Here is an 18,442-nt window from a genome sequence, read left to right as displayed (position 1 = left end):
ATTGCAATTCATTGCCCTGGCCACATCTGCAGTCCTCATTCCTCCTTGCAGCATGCCTAAGGCACGTTCACGCAGATGAGCAGGGACCCTGGGCATCTTTCTTTTGGTATTTTTCAGAGTCAGTAAAAAGGCCTCTTTAGTGTCCTAAGTTTTCATAACTGTGACCTTAATTACCTGCCGTCTGTAAGCTGTTAGTGTCTTAACGACCGTTCCACAGGGGTATGTTCATTAATTGTTTGTGGTTCATTGAACAGTCATGGGAAACTGTGTTTAAACGCTTTACAATGAAGATCTGTGAAGTTATTTGGATTTTTACGAATTATCTTTGAAAGACAGGGTCCTGAAAAGGTGATGTTTCTTTTTTATATGCATGATCAATGACAGAGCGACATAGGCTAAGATGCAATAGATGGTATAGAATATACACCGTTCATAGTTTGGGGTCACTTAGAAAATATCAGAAATACAGTAGTCATTGTTAATATTGTAAATGACTATTGTAGCTGGAATTTTAAAAAAATATATCAAAATTATTGTAAAAATGTAAATGGCATATGAGAATGTCATTCTCATATGCCATTTACATTTTTACAATAATTTTTATATATTTTTTTAAAATTCCAACTGTAAATCGTTTTCATTCAAAACCTAAAATGAATGAAAAAAACTGCATTTAATAATTATAGGCAAAGGTTTGATTTAGATGAATCATGATGATAGACCTGTCTGATATATAGGTGTACATAGGCGTACAGAGGCCGATTTATCAGCAACCATCACTCCTGTGTTCCAATGGCACATTGTGTTAGCTAATCATGTTAAAAGGCTAATTGATCATTAGAAATCCCTTTCACAGTTATGTTAGCAAAGCTGAAAAACTGTTGTGCTGATTTATAGAAGCAATACAACTGGCCTTCTTTAGACTAGTTGAGTATCTGGAACATCTGCATTTGTGGGTTCGATTGCAGGCTCAAAATGGCCAGAAACAAAGACCTTTCTTCTGAAACTCTTCAGTCTATTCTTGTTCTGAGAAATTAAGGCTATTCCATGTGAGAAATTGCCAAGAAACTTGAGATAAAAGCTGTTTTTCAGTCTCTTGGTCCCAGCTTTGATGCACCTGTACTGGACCTCGCCTTCTGGATGGTAGCGGGGTGAACAGGCAGTGGCTCGGTTGGTTGTTGTCCTTGATGATGTCCTGTGACATCGGGTGCTGTAGGTGTCCTGGAGGGCAGGTAGTTTGCCCCCGGTAATGCGTTGTGCAGTCTGCACCACCCTCTGGAGAGCCCTGCAGTTGTGGGCCGGGGGCAAAGTTGCAGAGGTTGCCGTACCAGTCGGTGATACAGCCCGACAGGATGCTCTCAATTGTGCATCTGTAAAAGTTTGTGCTGGTTTTGGGTGACAAGCCACATTTCTTCAGCCTCCTGACTAGGCAAGTCAGTTAAGACCAAATTCTTATTAATAATGACTGCCTACCCCGGCCAAACTCGGACGACACTTGGCTAATTTGCGCTGCCCAATGGGACTCCCAATCACGCCCCGGATGTGATACAGCCTGGAATCAAACCAGAGACTGTAGTGACGCCTCTTGCACTGAGAGAAAAAAAAATTCAAAAAAAACATTTAACCAGGCAGATGCAGTGCCTTAGACCGCTGCGCCACTATGCTCCACATGACTGTCGCTTTGGAGTTCAATAGCATAAACCAATACAACAGAAAGATGACTAGAGAGAGAATTAACTGTAAACATTGAACTGTAACTATTAAAGTTACAACTAGTTGCTAAACATTTTCAGTGAAGTCTGTAGTTCCCATTAAATTGCTTCAACTAGCTAGTTGAAGTCTTTGAGTAACCTTTTACTTTTTTTCTCACAAATCTGCTAGCCACACATGACGATGAAACACCTTAGTGGTCACTAAGTGCTAAGTGGTCGCTAATGAATTCAGAGTCGCCCGTTATCTCCTTATTGGATTTATATTACACTAAATTAGCAGTGGCTAATTGGGTTCTAATATGGATAATGGCGTAGTAGTTTTAGCTAGCTACTCTATCTTTAAGTCAAGGTCCCCCATTTTATTCCATTTATTTCCTTACATCTGGACGGTAACATTTATGAGGTTAGAGTTCAGGTGGGCCTTCTCGCTTCAGCAAACAAAGGAAAGGAGGGGTGCTCAACAACAATGACAAAAATCATGAGAATGGCTTACCAAGAAAAACTTCCAAAAGGACGAATTCAAGGTAAAAAGGAGTTGGAGCACTAAAACAAAAAAAAGAGCAGAGATTGATTTATTTTTTCTCTCACTTTAATCCATTGTACAGGATGTGAACAGTCACCTGACTGACGTCTTCCGCGGAGTGACCTGACCATTGCACTTAGCTCCTATTTCTAGCCTAGTGCCCCATTGAGACACAACAATGGATCCTGTACAATGGATTAAAGTGAGCAAAAATACATCTCTGCCTTTTTTTGTTGAGTGCTCCAACTCCTTTTTAAAGTTTTTCTTGGTAACCCATTCTCATATTCATGGAGGTTATTGTAGTATTTGATTAAATACAATTTCCCCATATCCTATCCCCTCCTCTCCACAGATGGGGACGGTCTGGGGATCAGCATCATCGGCATGGGTGCCGGGGCTGACATGGGTCTGGAGAAACTGGGCATCTTCGTCAAGACGGTCACTGACGGAGGAGCTGCGCACCGAGATGAAAGGTTCTGAACAATCTGTGTTTCAGCAGTGTATCCAAAAATTGTGTTTTTCCCTTGCTCCTTGTCCTCTTTTCCCATCACTCACTCTCCCCCCTGTGCAGGATCCAGGTGAATGACCTGATTGTGGAGGTGGACGGGACCAGTCTGGTGGGCGTGACCCAGGCCTTTGCTGCCTCCGTCCTCAGGAACACTACCGGCACTGTCAAGTAAGAACCCTCACCCAATAGCTGTCAATAAACACTAGGTTTCAACATCAAGCTATTGGTACAGTATATATTGTGTATTTACTGCACTCTGGTCATATATGGTTCAACAGTACCCTGACAAAATCTGTCATGAGAAACTAAGCATGGGGTCTAGATACAGCACTTTATGAAGACTGGTGATAGGGAACCAAACACACTATTGCTCCCAAATAACTCCACCTCCCTTCAGACCAGATCACAAGCGGGATCCCATTCCCCATTCCCCCCTAGGGCTAGGCGGTATACCTTATTTTATGATATACCGGTATTGATGCAGGGACAGATTTGGGTTTTTACTTGACCTTCTATACCGTTATTTGAATGTTTTGTTTGTTAAATGTTATACGCTGTGTGTAACATCCATTTTGTTAGTTTACTTCGCTACTTTAGTCATCTCTCTCCACTCTTTCTCTCCGTGCCACTTTCCACAGACCTAGCCACGCCCCCTGTCACTCAAGGAGCGCATTTGATGTTCCTCAACCAAGAGACACTTGCCTTCAGTCTGCATGGTCAATGCAGCACATACAACAATGTTGATTACATCAATGCTGTTTTCATTTTGCTTCTTAATATAAATCCCCTAGCATTCTATATTGACACTATTCGTTTGTGTTTCTTACATCAGCAAACAGCTAGTTTGTATTTTCTTAGCAAGTTGCCCTAAATCTTGTGAGATGCTCATTTTTAGCCGCTAATGCTAATAGCTAGCTAGCTAATACAAGTACTGAGTAAGAGCAAACGTAGCTAGCTACCAGTAATGGTGTAGACCTAAATCGGCATGTTGTTTGTGCAACAGTATCTTCTAAATCAAAGAGGAATATGCAAAGCAAGAATGTTAGCTACATGAAGTAGCTAAGATAAAACATGCAACGTCGCCAAAGCTGATAGGGTCCCCTAGGAAACACTTACAAATAATTTAGTTCCTATACTGTCACAATAACTCCTCCCTGGCATTTTAATTCGTTGTCATTTCAAACAACACTGTATTCAAAGTGCCCACTATTATATTCTAGCTATAGAATTAGAATAGTCATTCTATTTCCACGATTCCAACAGTTTTGCTTTAATTCGCAAGTCAAATTGCAATTGCAACATTTGGTTAAAAATAAGTCCTAGATTATTTGCCCATATCGTGCAGCCCTACGTGGCAGTGTGAAAATGATCTCAATTGAGCAGTGGTGTAAAGTACCTAAGTAAAAAATACTTTCAGGTACTACTTAAGTTTTTTTTTTTTTTGTATCTTGACTATTTTTTTTCTTTTACTTTTATTTCACTACATTCCTAAAGAAAATACTGTACTTTTTACTCCATACATTTTCCCTGACACCTAAGAGTTCCCCGTTACATTTTGAATGCTTAGCAGGACAGGAAAATGTTCCAATTTACGCACTTGTCATGAGAACATCCCTGGTCATCTACTGCCTCTGATCTGAAGGACTCACTAAACACAAGTGCTTTGTTTATCAATTATATCTGAGTGTTGGAGTGTGCCCCTGGATATCCGTAAATAAATAAAAAAATTGCCATCTGGTTTGCTTAATATAAGGAATTTGAAATGATTTATACATTTACTTTTGATACTTAAGTATTATTAAAACCAAATACTTTTAGACTTTTACTCAAGTAGTATTTTACTGGGTGACTTTTACTTTTCACTTTTGCTTAATTTTCTATTAGCGTATCTTTACTTCTACTCAAGTATGACAATTGGGTACTTTTTCCACCAATGCAATTGAGTGCAGGAAATGCAGAAATGATAAAAGTACTGAAATTTGTTTTGGTTGAAGTTGAATTGAACAGTATAAAGCAATCAGAATGGAGAAAGACTCATTGAAATCACTTAGAATATATGTGTTGCCACCCTAGGCTCACTCACTACTCATAAAGCAAATGTAGAACTTTTACTATTCAAAAACAAAAAATACCATCATACCATCCATTTTTTTTTTTAAAATACCGTGATATAATATTTTGGCCATATCGTCCTGCCCTATTCCCCCCTCATCCCTCTCCTGCATTTTTAACTGCCTGTGGGGGTCCTTGTGTTATTTGGCGGGGCAGTTTGACTGTAGTGTAGCTAGGCGAGCAGAGACGTCTCTCCCTGTCTTCACATCACAGCCACCCAGAGATGGGAGAGCCTGATTAATACATGGGCCTGGATCCCAGGGAGATAGTGGAGAGGTCGGTGAGGGAGTGGCGAAGCTATTTATAAAACAGCCTGGTCCAACCTGATTCTCGGACCAAGCTCAGGTTGCTGTCTAACACTACGGACTGTAACCAATGGAGGGGGGATGCCCCAAAAATGTCATCGCCTACCCAATCGGACTCTTGTCTCCCTTTGTGGAAGCAGCTTTTTTCAAAGTGAATTTGCCACGTATTGTTCATTTTTGTACCCATTTTAATCCAAATCCAATAAATGGATTTGTCTCTAGACAATCTCTGTGGAGAATGCTGGTGTTTGACCTCATCCAAAGGCGGATGGGTTTGTAAAGATGATGGCAGGGGGGATACTTGCAGATTCACACGTACAGATGGTTCCAGACTAGGCCTGGTTGTTTTCCACGTCGCCTCATGTCCTGCAGGCTGGATGGAGAGCGTCTCTGAGCGTGTGAATATTCATTGATTTAGCATCTGTCGATCATCCTCACAGGCTGCTGAGGGGTTGCACTGACAGGTGTTGATGTTTTGATTGGTCCAAAATTAAAAGCGCCGTCTCTTTGGTGAATATGATTCAGCATAGTCACAGAAAATAGATGGCGTGGCTTGCTTTGAAAATGCTGGCGAGGTTAGGCGTCATATTTGCTTGCCATCTTTTTCCGTGCACAGCTTGGCTTTTCCACATAGTGGTTAGATTCCTAGCCACCATTTCTTCCGCCCTTTTGACCACCACTGAGTTATTTATCCTCGGGCAACTGAGGGGGCCTCTAGTGGGTTCTTAACCCTCACACACTCACAACATTATCACGGAACCCCCCCCCCCCCGCTCACACTGGATGCCACAGTGGTGCCAGCGGTCGTGTTGAGTTATGTAGCTACCGCTCTCTTAGGTCTCATTGAGCATGTGTGGTAGTCTAGTCTCTTGCAGGGATACAGATTGGTGACCAGAGGGTTGTTCGTTTATATCTCACTTAGGGTCATTTTTATGATGTAGTGATCAATGCCATTTATTTTTTTCCCCCCTGCAGTAAACCATATTAGGTGTACAAAAATACATCACGTTATAATCCATTTAGAAATGATTGTTTTCATCCTTTTGTCTAGTGCACTTACGTCAAGGAATACGATATTCTGTTGAGAGAATCACTTTGAGTAAAAATGTGGTATTAGCGACAGCACTATGTTTTTCTTTGTGTCTTACGTGTCAATGTGCATCAGGTTGCTTTGCACACATGCTTGAGTGCGGAAAATGATCTCCAGGCAAGCGTCCAGTTGAGGTCTTTCCGCTCGGTCATTCCATTTGACAACATGTGACAGCCAGAACCGGTGTCGCGGTCTTAAGGGTCTCATGTGCAACAGGATAACTGTCAGACAGTTCTGCTACGGATGAAATGTCTCTGTAGACGCTTCGGTCCCACATTCTATGAAACATGCATGTTCTCTCATGCTTTCTGGTCCCCAGGACTGACATTTGTTTGTTTAATTGTTATTATCTGTGATGCATAGAAAAAGTCTGTGTCTAAAATCGCAATCTATTCCCTGTGTAGCGTTCTGGGCAAAAGTAGTGCACTAAATAGGGAATAATGTGCCATATCAGACACCGCCATAATCTTCTCTTCTGATGGCGTGCCACACTTATTCACTGAATTGTCTTTCTCCCTCAGGGCTATCTTTATCACATTTTCTACTCATTCTACACATTTTTCCTTGATTCTCATTAGTGATGTCAACTCATCCGTCCATGTACAGTGAGTGACATGTTCCTTCCAGGCACAAGCTTTCATTTTAATTTCCCGTCAAAAGTTGCTGCCCTGGCTTGCACTTGCTTGTAAACTGGGGGCTAATGTCTTGGCAAATGTAACGGATGAGTGATTTTGAATTCTACCGTATGGTCCTTCTGTGACAATAGCACATCTATCTTCTGACGTTGCAACCACTAGACCTAAACTTAACTACCCTACCCTAGGTTTACCTTGCCACCCACTCAATTCTACCCCCAGCTTCCCATTGGCTACTCCTTGACAGACATGCCTTTCCACTCACCCCATTGGTCGTTGTTGCCCATGCAGGTTCATGATTGGCCGAGAGAAGCCAGGTGAGCAGAGCGAGGTGGCCCAGCTGATCCAACAGACCCTGGAGCAGGAGCGCTGGCAGAAAGAGATGATGGAGCAGCGCTACAGCCAGTACATGGAGGAGGACGAGGAGGTGAGGGGGCTCACATCGCTGTGTCCCAAATGGCAACCTATTCCTTTTATCGTGCACTACTTCTGACCGGTTATATAAAAATATTAGTTCAGCCCCTCCAAAACATCTCCACTCCTTCCACCAGTCAATAATATGACTGAACAAGATGGCGCTTAAGAAGCGTTTGACACTTCCTCCGCATCACTATCCGATGTTCCATCAGGCTCCCTTCACAATGGAATAATACAACGGTCCTTCTAGAAGGGACACTCCTTGTTCACCTCCCCTTCACTTGATCTAACAGGACCGGATAGGTTTAAGCAATATGACGGAACCTAGGTGCACGTAGTGCTTTGTACCTGCCCAGTCATCTCAGATCTTTGAAAGGGGCTGAATAAGGACATATACAGCAGGGGAAAGTGTTGTGGAATGAAACCCAGCCCAGCAATTGTCTCAGTTCCTTGTCTCCCCTCAGTCTCAGTTCCATGGAGAGGAAATGCTTGAATTAATTGAATCCGTCTCCTTGTTAAATTCAATCACGTTCAAGAGATGTCTGGGCTTGGGTGTGAAAGACAGACAAGTGCGGGCCAGATGCCACGACCCAGGTCTGGTATTCCATCACACTGTGTCTCCCCATCAGAACATGCCCCCCTCCCAACAGATCTGAGCCTGCATCAATGTCATTTCCTGCTAAAGATGCGTTACCATACACGTCCTTTCTAATGCGTTTAAAAATGAAGAGTTCATGTTATTTGGCCTTGTTTTTATTGATAGGACAGTGCCATCTAACGATGCCTATGTGACTCCGGCTCATCCCCCAGTCTCTGCACTTTGTTAGTTTCTCTTCAACTCCGGTTGGCTATGCAACGTTCAAACGGCGTAAACACTTTCAGCACGTTTGGAGAGTTGACACATCAGACAGTGTTGTTGTGACAGGCGTGTTCAGGGCTTTGATGCTTGGTCCAACTGGGAGGGTTCAGACGAGCACACATCCCAGGGTTGATGGGGGAGGGGGGGGGGGGGGCTGGGGATGTGTGTGGCATTGCCTCAGAGAGAGTGACTCATTGGTGTGACAAGGTTAGGAAAAGCTTTTGTTGGGGCTTGTCCCAGGCGGCTGTTAAAGGAATATTTGAAATGTCTGTGTGTTGTGTGAGATTTTAAGGCTTTACTGCTCTTACCGATACTGCTTATCGATCCGGTTCTTTTTAGTTATTTTTTACTCCGAAAAAAACAAAACAAATGAAGAACAGAATTAACATTTGCTTTATTTTCTGAAATGTAAAATAAGTACACTATTATTTACAGCAAAAGAAACAGCAAAGCTTTGAACAAATCACTATTATGGACTCGAATGTTGTGATGATGGAAATGTAAAACAAATTAACTAAACTATTTTCCTGCAGAAGACAATACAGTGGTATAGAGCAACACGGGTGGGGCATGCAGGTGGGCTGCAGAAGACAATACAGTGGTATAGAGCAACGCGGGTGGGGCATGCAGGTGGGCTGCAGAAGACAATACAGTGGTATAGAGCAACGCGGGTGGGGCATGCAGGTGGGCTGCAGAAGACAATACAGTGGTATAGAGCAACGCGGGTGGGGCATGCAGGTGGGCTGCAGAAGACAATACAGTGGTATAGAGCAACGCGGGTGGGGCATGCAGGTGGGCTGCAGAAGACAATACAGTGGTATAGAGCAACACGGGTGGGGCATGCAGGTGGGCTGCAGAAGACAATACAGTGGTATAGAGCAACGCGGGTGGGGCATGCAGGTGGGCTGCAGAAGACAATACAGTGGTATAGAGCAACGCGGGTGGGGCATGCAGGTGGGCTGCAGAAGACAATACAGTGGTATAGAGCAACACGGGTGGGGCATGCAGGTGGGCTGCAGAAGACAATACAGTGGTATAGAGCAACACGGGTGGGGCATGCAGGTGGGCTGCAGAAGACAATACAGTGGTATAGAGCAACACGGGTGGGGCATGCAGGTGGGCTGCAGAAGGACTAACAATTCTTAGCAGTTTTTCTGGAGAAAGATCAACATATTTGCCTTCTCTGGCAGAAGTCAGGACCTCTCCTGGCTTATCGTGTTCCCTGCAGTCGAAAATACCCTCTCGCTAGGGGTGGAGGAGACTTGAGCACAGAGGTAGCTTGTTGCAATGTTTGTGAGGAGGGGCAGAGTAGCTCTATTCTCCCACCACCACATCACAGGATCTTCAGCCATGGAGATGGGAGGCAGGCCTTTGTAGAGCTCGACCTCTAGCTCAACACGCTCGCTGAGGGTGAGGGACGAGGTGTCCTGTCACTCACCGGCCTACCTTTAAATCTGGGGTCCATTGCTGTGGCCTCATGCAGGAAGGCTTGAATGTCCTCATCCTGATAGCGCTCGGAGAGGTTCTCCCACACGTTCTCTTTGATGGTTGCCACAAACCGTTGTGTCTTCATGCTTCACAGTGAAGTGCTCTTCCAGTTTTTAGAGGATGGGTTTGATCTGTCCACAGGTGGCATTCTTTTCACACGACACACACAGTGTGGATGTGTAGAGGATTCTCATGAGCTGGACAAACTCCTCAGCTTTACAGATGTCCTCGTCCTTCAGACGGTCCAGGTTGTCCTTGGTCATTTCTGTTCTCAGTTGTGGGTCCAAGGCTGCTGCTTGGATGGCTGGATACTGCTCCATGACTCTCTCATTAGATATAGTTCCATCTGTTCTTCACATCAAGGATGAGTGAATGTTGCGAAAGGCCTGAAACAACAACAAAAAACAACATGTATTTAATTACCGCACACTTGAATATTGAATTAAATTGTTAAATGTGGGAAATTTGAAATAATACTTTAATAGATTGAACTGGCTTCTTTACCAAGGAGCTGCTGCTTTTCCTTCAAGACTGTGGTTCCTTCGAGGATCTCTTGAACCACATGACCACTGCTCTGATTCTGGCTGCCAGAAATTTAGTAGATTTTTTACGCTGCCAGATTCAATGTGTGCGCAAAGCATCCTATTTTTAGAATGTGTAGCCTCTTGATGGCAACATCCAGATTGCCAGCATTATCAACAGTCACCACCTCAATCTTGCTCGGCTCGATCTCAAACTCTTACAGAATGTCTGAGATCTCCACTGCCACTACTTTGCCAGTTTGCGATTTGTACTCTGCCCTGGTGTGGTGGACCTTCTGTTTTACACTGCCCTGGTGTGGAGGACCTTCTGTTTTACACTGCCCTGGTGTGGAGGACCTTCTGTTTTACACTGCCCTGTTGTGGAGGACCTTCTGTTTTACACTGCCCTGGTGTGGAGGACCTTCTGTTTTATTGTGGAGAGGTTGGAGTCTGTTTGATTGAGTGTGTGGACAGGTGTCTTTTATACAGGTAACAAGTTCAAACAGGTACAGTTAATACAGGTAATGAGTGGAGAACAGGAGGGGTTCTTACAGAAAAACTAACAGGTCTGTGAGAGCCGGAATTCTTACTGGTTGGTAGGGATCAAGTACTTATGTCATGCAATAAAATTCAAATGAATGACTTAAAAATCATACAATGTGATTTTCTGGAATTTTAGATTCCGTCTCTCAAGTGTACCTATGATCAAAATTACAGACCTCTACATGCTTTGTAAGTAGGACAACCTGCAAAATCGTCAGTGTATCAAATACTTGTTCTCCCCACTGTAAAAACTGACAGACTGTTACCTAAAGCCCTTGGACTCCAATGTTGCAAAGGGGTGTAGGCCTTTCACTATGAACTTGGTCATGGCAAGGTGGCACTCATTCACCCTCTCCTCAGTCATCCTCCCACTAGCTGACAACGTGAAGGGGCTTTGGGCTTGTCTATGCCTTGGACCAGTGGTATTAGAGGGAGGAGTGGGTTGGTTCATTGCAGCTGCAACTTTAACAAAAAAAGTTTAAACTTTACATGGGTGATTGAATTTATGAACGCACCCATGGCTAAACAATCAGCTGGCTAATGGTTACTTTTGATCATGAACCCATGTTCGCATAAATGTTGTAACTCCGTGTGTGGGCTCTAGGCTGCTAGCATACATACAGTGCCTTGCGAAAGTATTCGCCCCCCTTGAACTTTGCGACCTTTTGCCACATTTCAGGCTTCAAACATAAAGATATAAAACTGTATTTTTTTGTGAAGAATCAACAACAAGTGGGACACAATCATGAAGTGGAACGACATTTATTGGATATTTCAAACTTTTTTAACAAATCAAAAACTGAAAAATTGGGCATGCAAAATTATTCAGCCCCTTTACTTTCAGTGCAGCAAACTCTCGCCAGAAGTTCAGTGAGGATCTCTGAATTATCCAATGTTGACCTAAATGACTAATGATGATAAATACAATCCACCTGTGTGTAATCAAGTCTCCGTATAAATGCACCTGCACTGTGATAGTCTCAGAGGTCCGTTAAAAGCGCAGAGAGCATCATGAAGAACAAGGAACACACCAGGCAGGCCCGAGATACTGTTGTGAAGAAGTTTAAAGCCGGATTTGGATACAAAAAGATTTCCCAAGCTTTAAACATCCCAAGGAGCACTGTGCAAGCGATAATATTGAAATGGAAGGAGTATCAGACCACTGCAAATCTACCAAGACCTGGCCGTCCCTCTAAATTTTCAGCTCATACAAGGAGAAGACTGATCAGAGATGCAGCCAAGAGGCCCATGATCACTCTGGATGATCTGCAGAGATCTACAGCTGAGGTGGGAGACTCTGTCCATAGGACAACAATCAGTCGTATATTGCACAAATCTGGCCTTTATGGAAGAGTGGCAAGAAGAAAGCCATTTCTTAAAGATATTCATAAAAAGTGTTGTTTAAAGTTTGCCACAAGCCACCTGGGAGACACACCAAACATGTGGAAGAAGGTGCTCTGGTCAGATGAAAACAAAATTGAACTTTTTGGCAACAATGCAAAACGTTATGTTTGGCGTAAAAGCAACACAGCTGAACACACCATCCCCACTGTCAAACATGGTGGTGGCAGCATCATGGTTTGGGCCTGCTTTTCTTCAGCAGGGACAGGGAAGATGGTTAAAATTGATGGGAAGATGGATGGAGCCAAATACAGGACCATTCTGGAAGAAAACCTGATGGAGTCTGCAAAAGACCTGAGACTGGGACGGAGATTTGTCTTCCAACAAGACAATGATCCAAAACATAAAGCAAAATCTACAATGGAATGGTTCAATAATAAACATATCCAGGTGTTAGAATGGCCAAGTCAAAGTCCAGACCTAAATCCAATCGAGAATCTGTGGAAAGAACTGAAAACTGCTGTTCACAAATGCTCTCCATCCAACCTCACTGAGCTCGAGCTGTTTTGCAAGGAGGAATGGGAAAAAATGTCAGTCTCTCGATGTGCAAAACTGATAGAGACATACCCCAAGTGACTTACAGCTGTAATCGCAGCAAAAGGTGGCGCTACAAAGTATTAACTTAAGGGGGCTGAATAATTCTGCACGCCAATTTTTAAGTTTTTGATTTGTCAAAAAAGTTTGAAATATCCAATAAATGTCGTTCCACTTCATGATTGTGTCCCACTTGTTGTTGATTCTTCACAAAAAAATACAGTTTTCTATCTTTATGTTTGAAGCCTGAAATGTGGCAAAAGGTCGCAAAGTTCAAGGGGGCCGAATACCTTCGCAAGGCACTGTACATAACGTAGATCAAGCAAGAGATGAACTACGAGCTAGGCAGTCGAAAACGGTGCATTTCTCTGCCTGGTACATGATGCACTTTCCATAGATGTTTGGACAGATTGCTTGTGTTTCTGCCCTTACAAGCAAAAGTCTTGTTGCACTTGTGGCACCGAGCATTGTCAGCATCGACTCTGGTGAAGTGTAACCACACTTTAACGTGTGGTTCGCTCCACCATCGTCACTGATTAAGAGCAGCGTGCTGTAACGTGTGAGAGACGCGCGAGAGAGATCTCTTCTGGGTTGGGAAAAGCGAAAATGCATCATAGACGAATGTCTTCATATTATTGCAAATTAGAAACGGTTGGTGAGAGAAAATGTGCAAGATAACGTTTATGTAGCAATAATGAATAGGAAATGTATTCTCTTAATTTCTCCAGTACCGAAAGCAGAACCGATAACGTCGAAGCTTATCGATACTACGTTCTTTAATAATTTAGCCCCGGGGCCCGTTTAATACTGGGTTTCGGTACCCATCCCCAGGAGTGTGTGTGTGTGTGTGTGAGAAGGAAGGGGAAATGTTATTTTTTCTAACAGAGATGTGTGTGTGTTTTGTTATTGACCTCACCAGGTCCATATAGACAGTACAGTAGAGTGGGATTTATTGCACAAATCAACATACAAATGTGTCTATAATCAATTGTTATGTAGACTATTTGTCAACAAAGATTCACTGAGTCCCCTGACAAGCTTTGCCTTCTGACAAGCTTGCCTGGTAAACACAAAATGGTGGTTGCCCAATTCTAGGGTGTCAATTCTGGCCCACTATCGTTCTACTCCTTGAGGGCTTTTTCCTCTATGCTCAACTTCACCATCTAGTGGCCATTTGAGGGTAGAGGGAAAACATTGATTAGAACTAGAAATGGAGGCCTATCCTGTGAGGACCCCCAAAAAACCTTGGTTCCCATTTGGTAAAACCATGTATTTACTTCACATGGTAGTTACATGGGCAGGTATGGTTACTGTGTGACGACATTGTTGGTTCACAACAAGACAGAAACATGACAGGAATGTCTGAATGCACTCTCTGAATATATTGTGAATACACTCCGAATCTTCCGAATGTCCTCCAGACAGGTGAGTATGCCACAGACGAGGAGGAGGAGATGAGCCCCATGTTCCCCAACGCCATAGAGGTGTTTGACCTGGCGGAGAATGAGGACATGCTCTCTCCCATGGAGATGGACCCTGAGAAACTGGCCCACAAGTTCAAAGAGGTGAGAAGGGAGGCTTGATGCCAAAGGCAAATGTTCATCTCGAAATGGAGAAAAAGGTTATATTCAATTCGACTACTTGTTGAGAGAGCGGATGAGATGAGACATTGGGCTGGAGTGAGCCATGGTGTCCATTTTTTTTTTTAACAGCTCTCTCCCTCTGTAGCTTCAGATAAAGCATGCGGTCACCCAGGCCGAGATTCAACAACTGAAGAGAAAGGTTATCCCTGCTCCAAAATCAATTACCCAACAAACATGGGACTTGTTTCACAGACCCACCTTAACCCTGGACTAAAACACAGTACAGGGGTAAACTAGAAGTATACAGGAATAAACTTTACACTTTCTCCCCTCATCTAGCTGACGCATGCAGAGCAGGACAAGCTGCGCTGGCGCATGGAGCGTGCCCAGCTGGAACAGAGCGTTCGGGAGAACAAGGAGCGCATGGAGAAGCTGGAGGGCTACTGGATGGAGGCCCAAAGTCTGTGTCAGGCAGTGGACGAACACCTGAAGGAGACACAGGCCCAATACCAGACCCTGGAGCGCAAGTACAGCAAAGCCAAGCGCCTCATCAAGGAATACCAGCAGAAGTAAGGAGGATTCTGGGGTTTGTAGGAGGGAGAGGAATGAAGGATTCTGGAGTTTATAGGAGGAAGAGAAGGATGGGGGGATTCTGGGGTTTGTAGGAGGAAGAGAGGGATGGGGGGTTTCTGGGGGTTTGTAGTAGGAAGAGGATTGGGGTTCTGGGGTTTATAGGAGAAAGAGGAATGGAAGATTCTGGAGTTTGTAAGAGGAAGAGAGGAATGGAGGATTCTGGGATTTTTAAGTGGTAGTGCTGAGCGATTAACTGAAATTGCGGGGGTTTGTCATTAAATGACCCACGTTGGTTCAATTACTTACATTTTTTTTTTTTAGCTCAGCACGCCGTTTCTCTAGAGAGGTCAAGAACGATGCGAGACGCTGGGCTGAAGGGAGTTGTAGTTTCCATTTAAGCAAATGAATTCACAGCAGAAATGTGGTAATTAACTTAAATGACTATAATCAATTGCGCTTATTCTTTCCGGCATGGACAGAGACGGATACACACAGACTGCACGAGAGAGGATGATGGATAGAGACAGCTCGTGAGGTAGCGCAACCTGATTTGATAGTTGTAGTATTTGGTAATAAGCAGTCTTGAAAGTATGACTTGCCTACTTATGACTACAACTACTATTCCCTGAAGGAGGGAAACGAGGTATAACATAGTTGTAGATCCTTCTTCGGGATCAGTGTCCCTTCAACGGGACGGTTGAGCTAACGTAGGCTAATGCAATTAGCATGAGGTTGTAAGTAACAAGAAAATATCCCAGGGCATAGACATATCTGATATTGGCAGAAAGCTTAAATTATTATTTTATTTTACTAGGCAAGTCAGTTAAGAACACATTCTTATTTTCAATGATGGCCTAGGAACAGTGGGTTAACTGCCTGTTCAGGGGAAGAACGACAGATTTGTACCTTGTCAGCTCGGGGATTTTGAACTTGCAACCTTTCGAGTCCAACGTTCTAACCACTAGGCTACCCTGCCGCCCACCTAGGCTACCCTGCCATTAGTTAATCTAACTGCACTGTCCAATTTACAGTAGTTATTAGAGTGAAGGAATACCATGCTATTGTTTGAGGAGAGTGCACAATTTTATACATGAAAAGTTGTTAATAAACAAATTAGGCACATTTGGGCAGTCTTGACAAAATTTTGAACAGAAATACAATGGTTCATTGGATCAGTCTAAAACCAAATCTAAATTGCACCTGGGCTGGAATAATACTATATGGCCTTTCAAAGATGACGGTACAAAAAAATACTAAAGAACGGTTGTTTTTTTCTTTGCATTATCTTTTCCTACATTACTTTCACATTTCCACAAACTTCAGTTTTTCCTTTCAAATGGTACCACGAATATGCATATCCTTGCTTCAGGGCCTGAGTTACAGGCAAGGATCTCTTTTTTATTTTTACCCCCTTTTTCTACCCAATTTCGTGATATCCAATTGCGATCTTGTCTCATCGCTGCAACTCCCCAACGGGCTCGGGAGAGGCATGCGTCTCCTGAAACATGACCCGCCAATCCGCACTTAACACCTGCCCGCTTCACCAATGTGTCGGAGGAAACACTGTTCAACCAGTGGTGTAAAGTACTTTTAAGTCGTTTTTTGTGGGTAACTGTACTTTACTATTTATCTTTTTGACAACTTTTACTACACTACATTCCTGAAGAAAACAATGTACTTTTTTTTAACTCCATACATTTTCCCTGACACCCAAAAGTACTTGTTACATTTTGAATGCTTAGCAGGACAGGGAAATGGCCCAAATTCACACACTTATTAAGAGAACATCCCTACTGCCTATGATCTGGCAGTCTCACTCAACATTGTGCCCCTGGCTATTCGTATTTAAACACAAATGGGAATGGGGTTGCCATAACGCCGGGGGAAATATATTACATTTCACTCGCAGGAAGCTAAGCATGCTAGCTGACATTAGCCAGGATTTTTTCTTTTTTAGCATATTCTAGGCTAGCTAGCTTCTTTGACCGTAGCATGGTCCATTTTTGAAAAACCAAGCGACTTAACACTACGTATACTCAACAAGAGAGCAACTCCACCGTGGGAATAGCTAGTAATAGCTAGCTCGCCTATGCGTGTTAGCCAACCTGGCTAGCACGCTATGCAGCGCTCGCTTAGCTAGCCAAGTCAAGAAAGTCCACATAACCGAGGTGGGACCGGACCCTTCATCAACAATTCTGGGAAGAGGAGCAAGCGGTGCTTGACCGAGCACAGGCGGTGGGCAATACTCCCACGGACTGGTTTGAGCGAGGGGCCGCCTGAGCAGGCTGCAAGCGGAGACGAACTACACACAGATCGTGAGTACCATTCAGACAAATGGCTTAGCCATCGTCGTCTCGTTTGTTTTCTTAGCCGTCTTAATCATCGCACCAGCAAATTGAAGAATAACACATCGTTTGTGATTTAGAAAACGTATGAGAACAAATACAAACTTCAGCACACAACGTCCAGAGGATGAGCACGCTCTACCACTATGGGACAGTTTAGTTGGCACAACGTAAGGCAGTCTCGTTTTCGAATTGTTTGTTTTAGTAGCGTGAATCATTCCTGTTCATACTGAGCGGAATAATTGAAGGAATGAATCAGACCCTCATACTTATCACCTATGGAAGGCAGGGCTTCTGGCGAGGCATGGATTTCATTGGCCTGGTCAGGCGTGATTGTAGATCCTTAAAAATGTCTTAGGGATCAAATCCCTGTAACGGGATCGATTTGACAACAGCCAGTGAAAATGCAGGGGGCCAAATTCAAACATCTCATAATTAAAATTCCTCAAACATACAAGTATTATACACCATTTTAAAGATAAACTTCTTGTTAATCCCACCACAGTGTCCGATTTCAAAAAGGATTTGCGCTGAAAAACAGCCATTTTCCAGCCAAAGAGAGGAGTCACAAAAAGCAGAAATAGAGAGAAAATGAATCACTAACCTTTTGATGATTTTCATCAGATGGCACTCATAGGACTTCCTGTTACACAATACATGTATGTTTTGTTCGATAAAGTTCATATTTATATCCAAAAATCTCAGTTTACATTGGCGCGTTATGTTCAGTAATGTTTTGCTTCCAAAACATCCGGTGATTTTGCAGAGAGCCACATCAATTTACAGAAATACTCATCATAAACGTTGATGAAAGATACAAGTGTTATGCATAGAATTAAAGATATACTTCTCCTTAATGCAACCGCGGTGTCAAATTTCCAAAAAGCTTTACGGCAAAAGCACAACATGCAATAATCTGAGTACAGCGCTCAGCCACCAAAACAAGCCATACAGATACCCGCCATGTTATGGAGTCAACAGAAGTCAGAAATAGAAATTATAAATATTCACTTACCTTTGATGATCTTCATCGGAATGCACTCCCAGGAATCCCAGTTCCACAATAAATGTTTGTTTTGTTTGATAAAGTCCATCATTTATGTCCAAATACCTCCTTTTTGTTTGCACGTTTAGTACACTAATCCAAATGCACAAGGCGCGGGCACTAAGTCCAGACGAAAAGTCAAAAAAAGTTCCATTACAGTTTGTAGAAACATGTCAAATGATGTATAGAATCAATCATTAGGATGTTTTTATCATAAATCTATATTAATATTCCAACCGGACAATTTC

At 43.2% G+C, this 18,442-nt stretch overlaps 1 protein-coding gene across 3 annotated transcripts in view; it reads left to right on the top strand.

The window, feature by feature from the left end:
- ppp1r9ba (protein phosphatase 1, regulatory subunit 9Ba) overlaps window positions 1-18,442 on the top strand; it is a 64,879-nt gene that overhangs the window by 41,558 nt on the left and 4,879 nt on the right. For 2 of the 3 annotated variants that reach the window (XM_021557542.2, XM_021557541.2), the window contains exons 4-9: window positions 2,588-2,708; window positions 2,807-2,911; window positions 7,177-7,312; window positions 14,070-14,213; window positions 14,377-14,430; window positions 14,571-14,800. In XM_021557542.2, coding sequence (XP_021413217.2) covers window positions 2,588-2,708; window positions 2,807-2,911; window positions 7,177-7,312; window positions 14,070-14,213; window positions 14,377-14,430; window positions 14,571-14,800 — 790 coding nt within the window. Of the gene's footprint in view, window positions 1-2,587; window positions 2,709-2,806; window positions 2,912-7,176; window positions 7,313-14,069; window positions 14,214-14,376; window positions 14,801-18,442 lie in introns of those variants that run through there. The other variant, XM_036940802.1, reaches the window with a different exon arrangement.

This window comes from Oncorhynchus mykiss, chromosome 13, assembly GCF_013265735.2.
Source record: "Oncorhynchus mykiss isolate Arlee chromosome 13, USDA_OmykA_1.1, whole genome shotgun sequence".
NCBI classification, from domain to species: Eukaryota; Metazoa; Chordata; class Actinopteri; order Salmoniformes; family Salmonidae; genus Oncorhynchus; species Oncorhynchus mykiss.
This window is presented reverse-complemented; position numbering and strand designations above follow the sequence as displayed.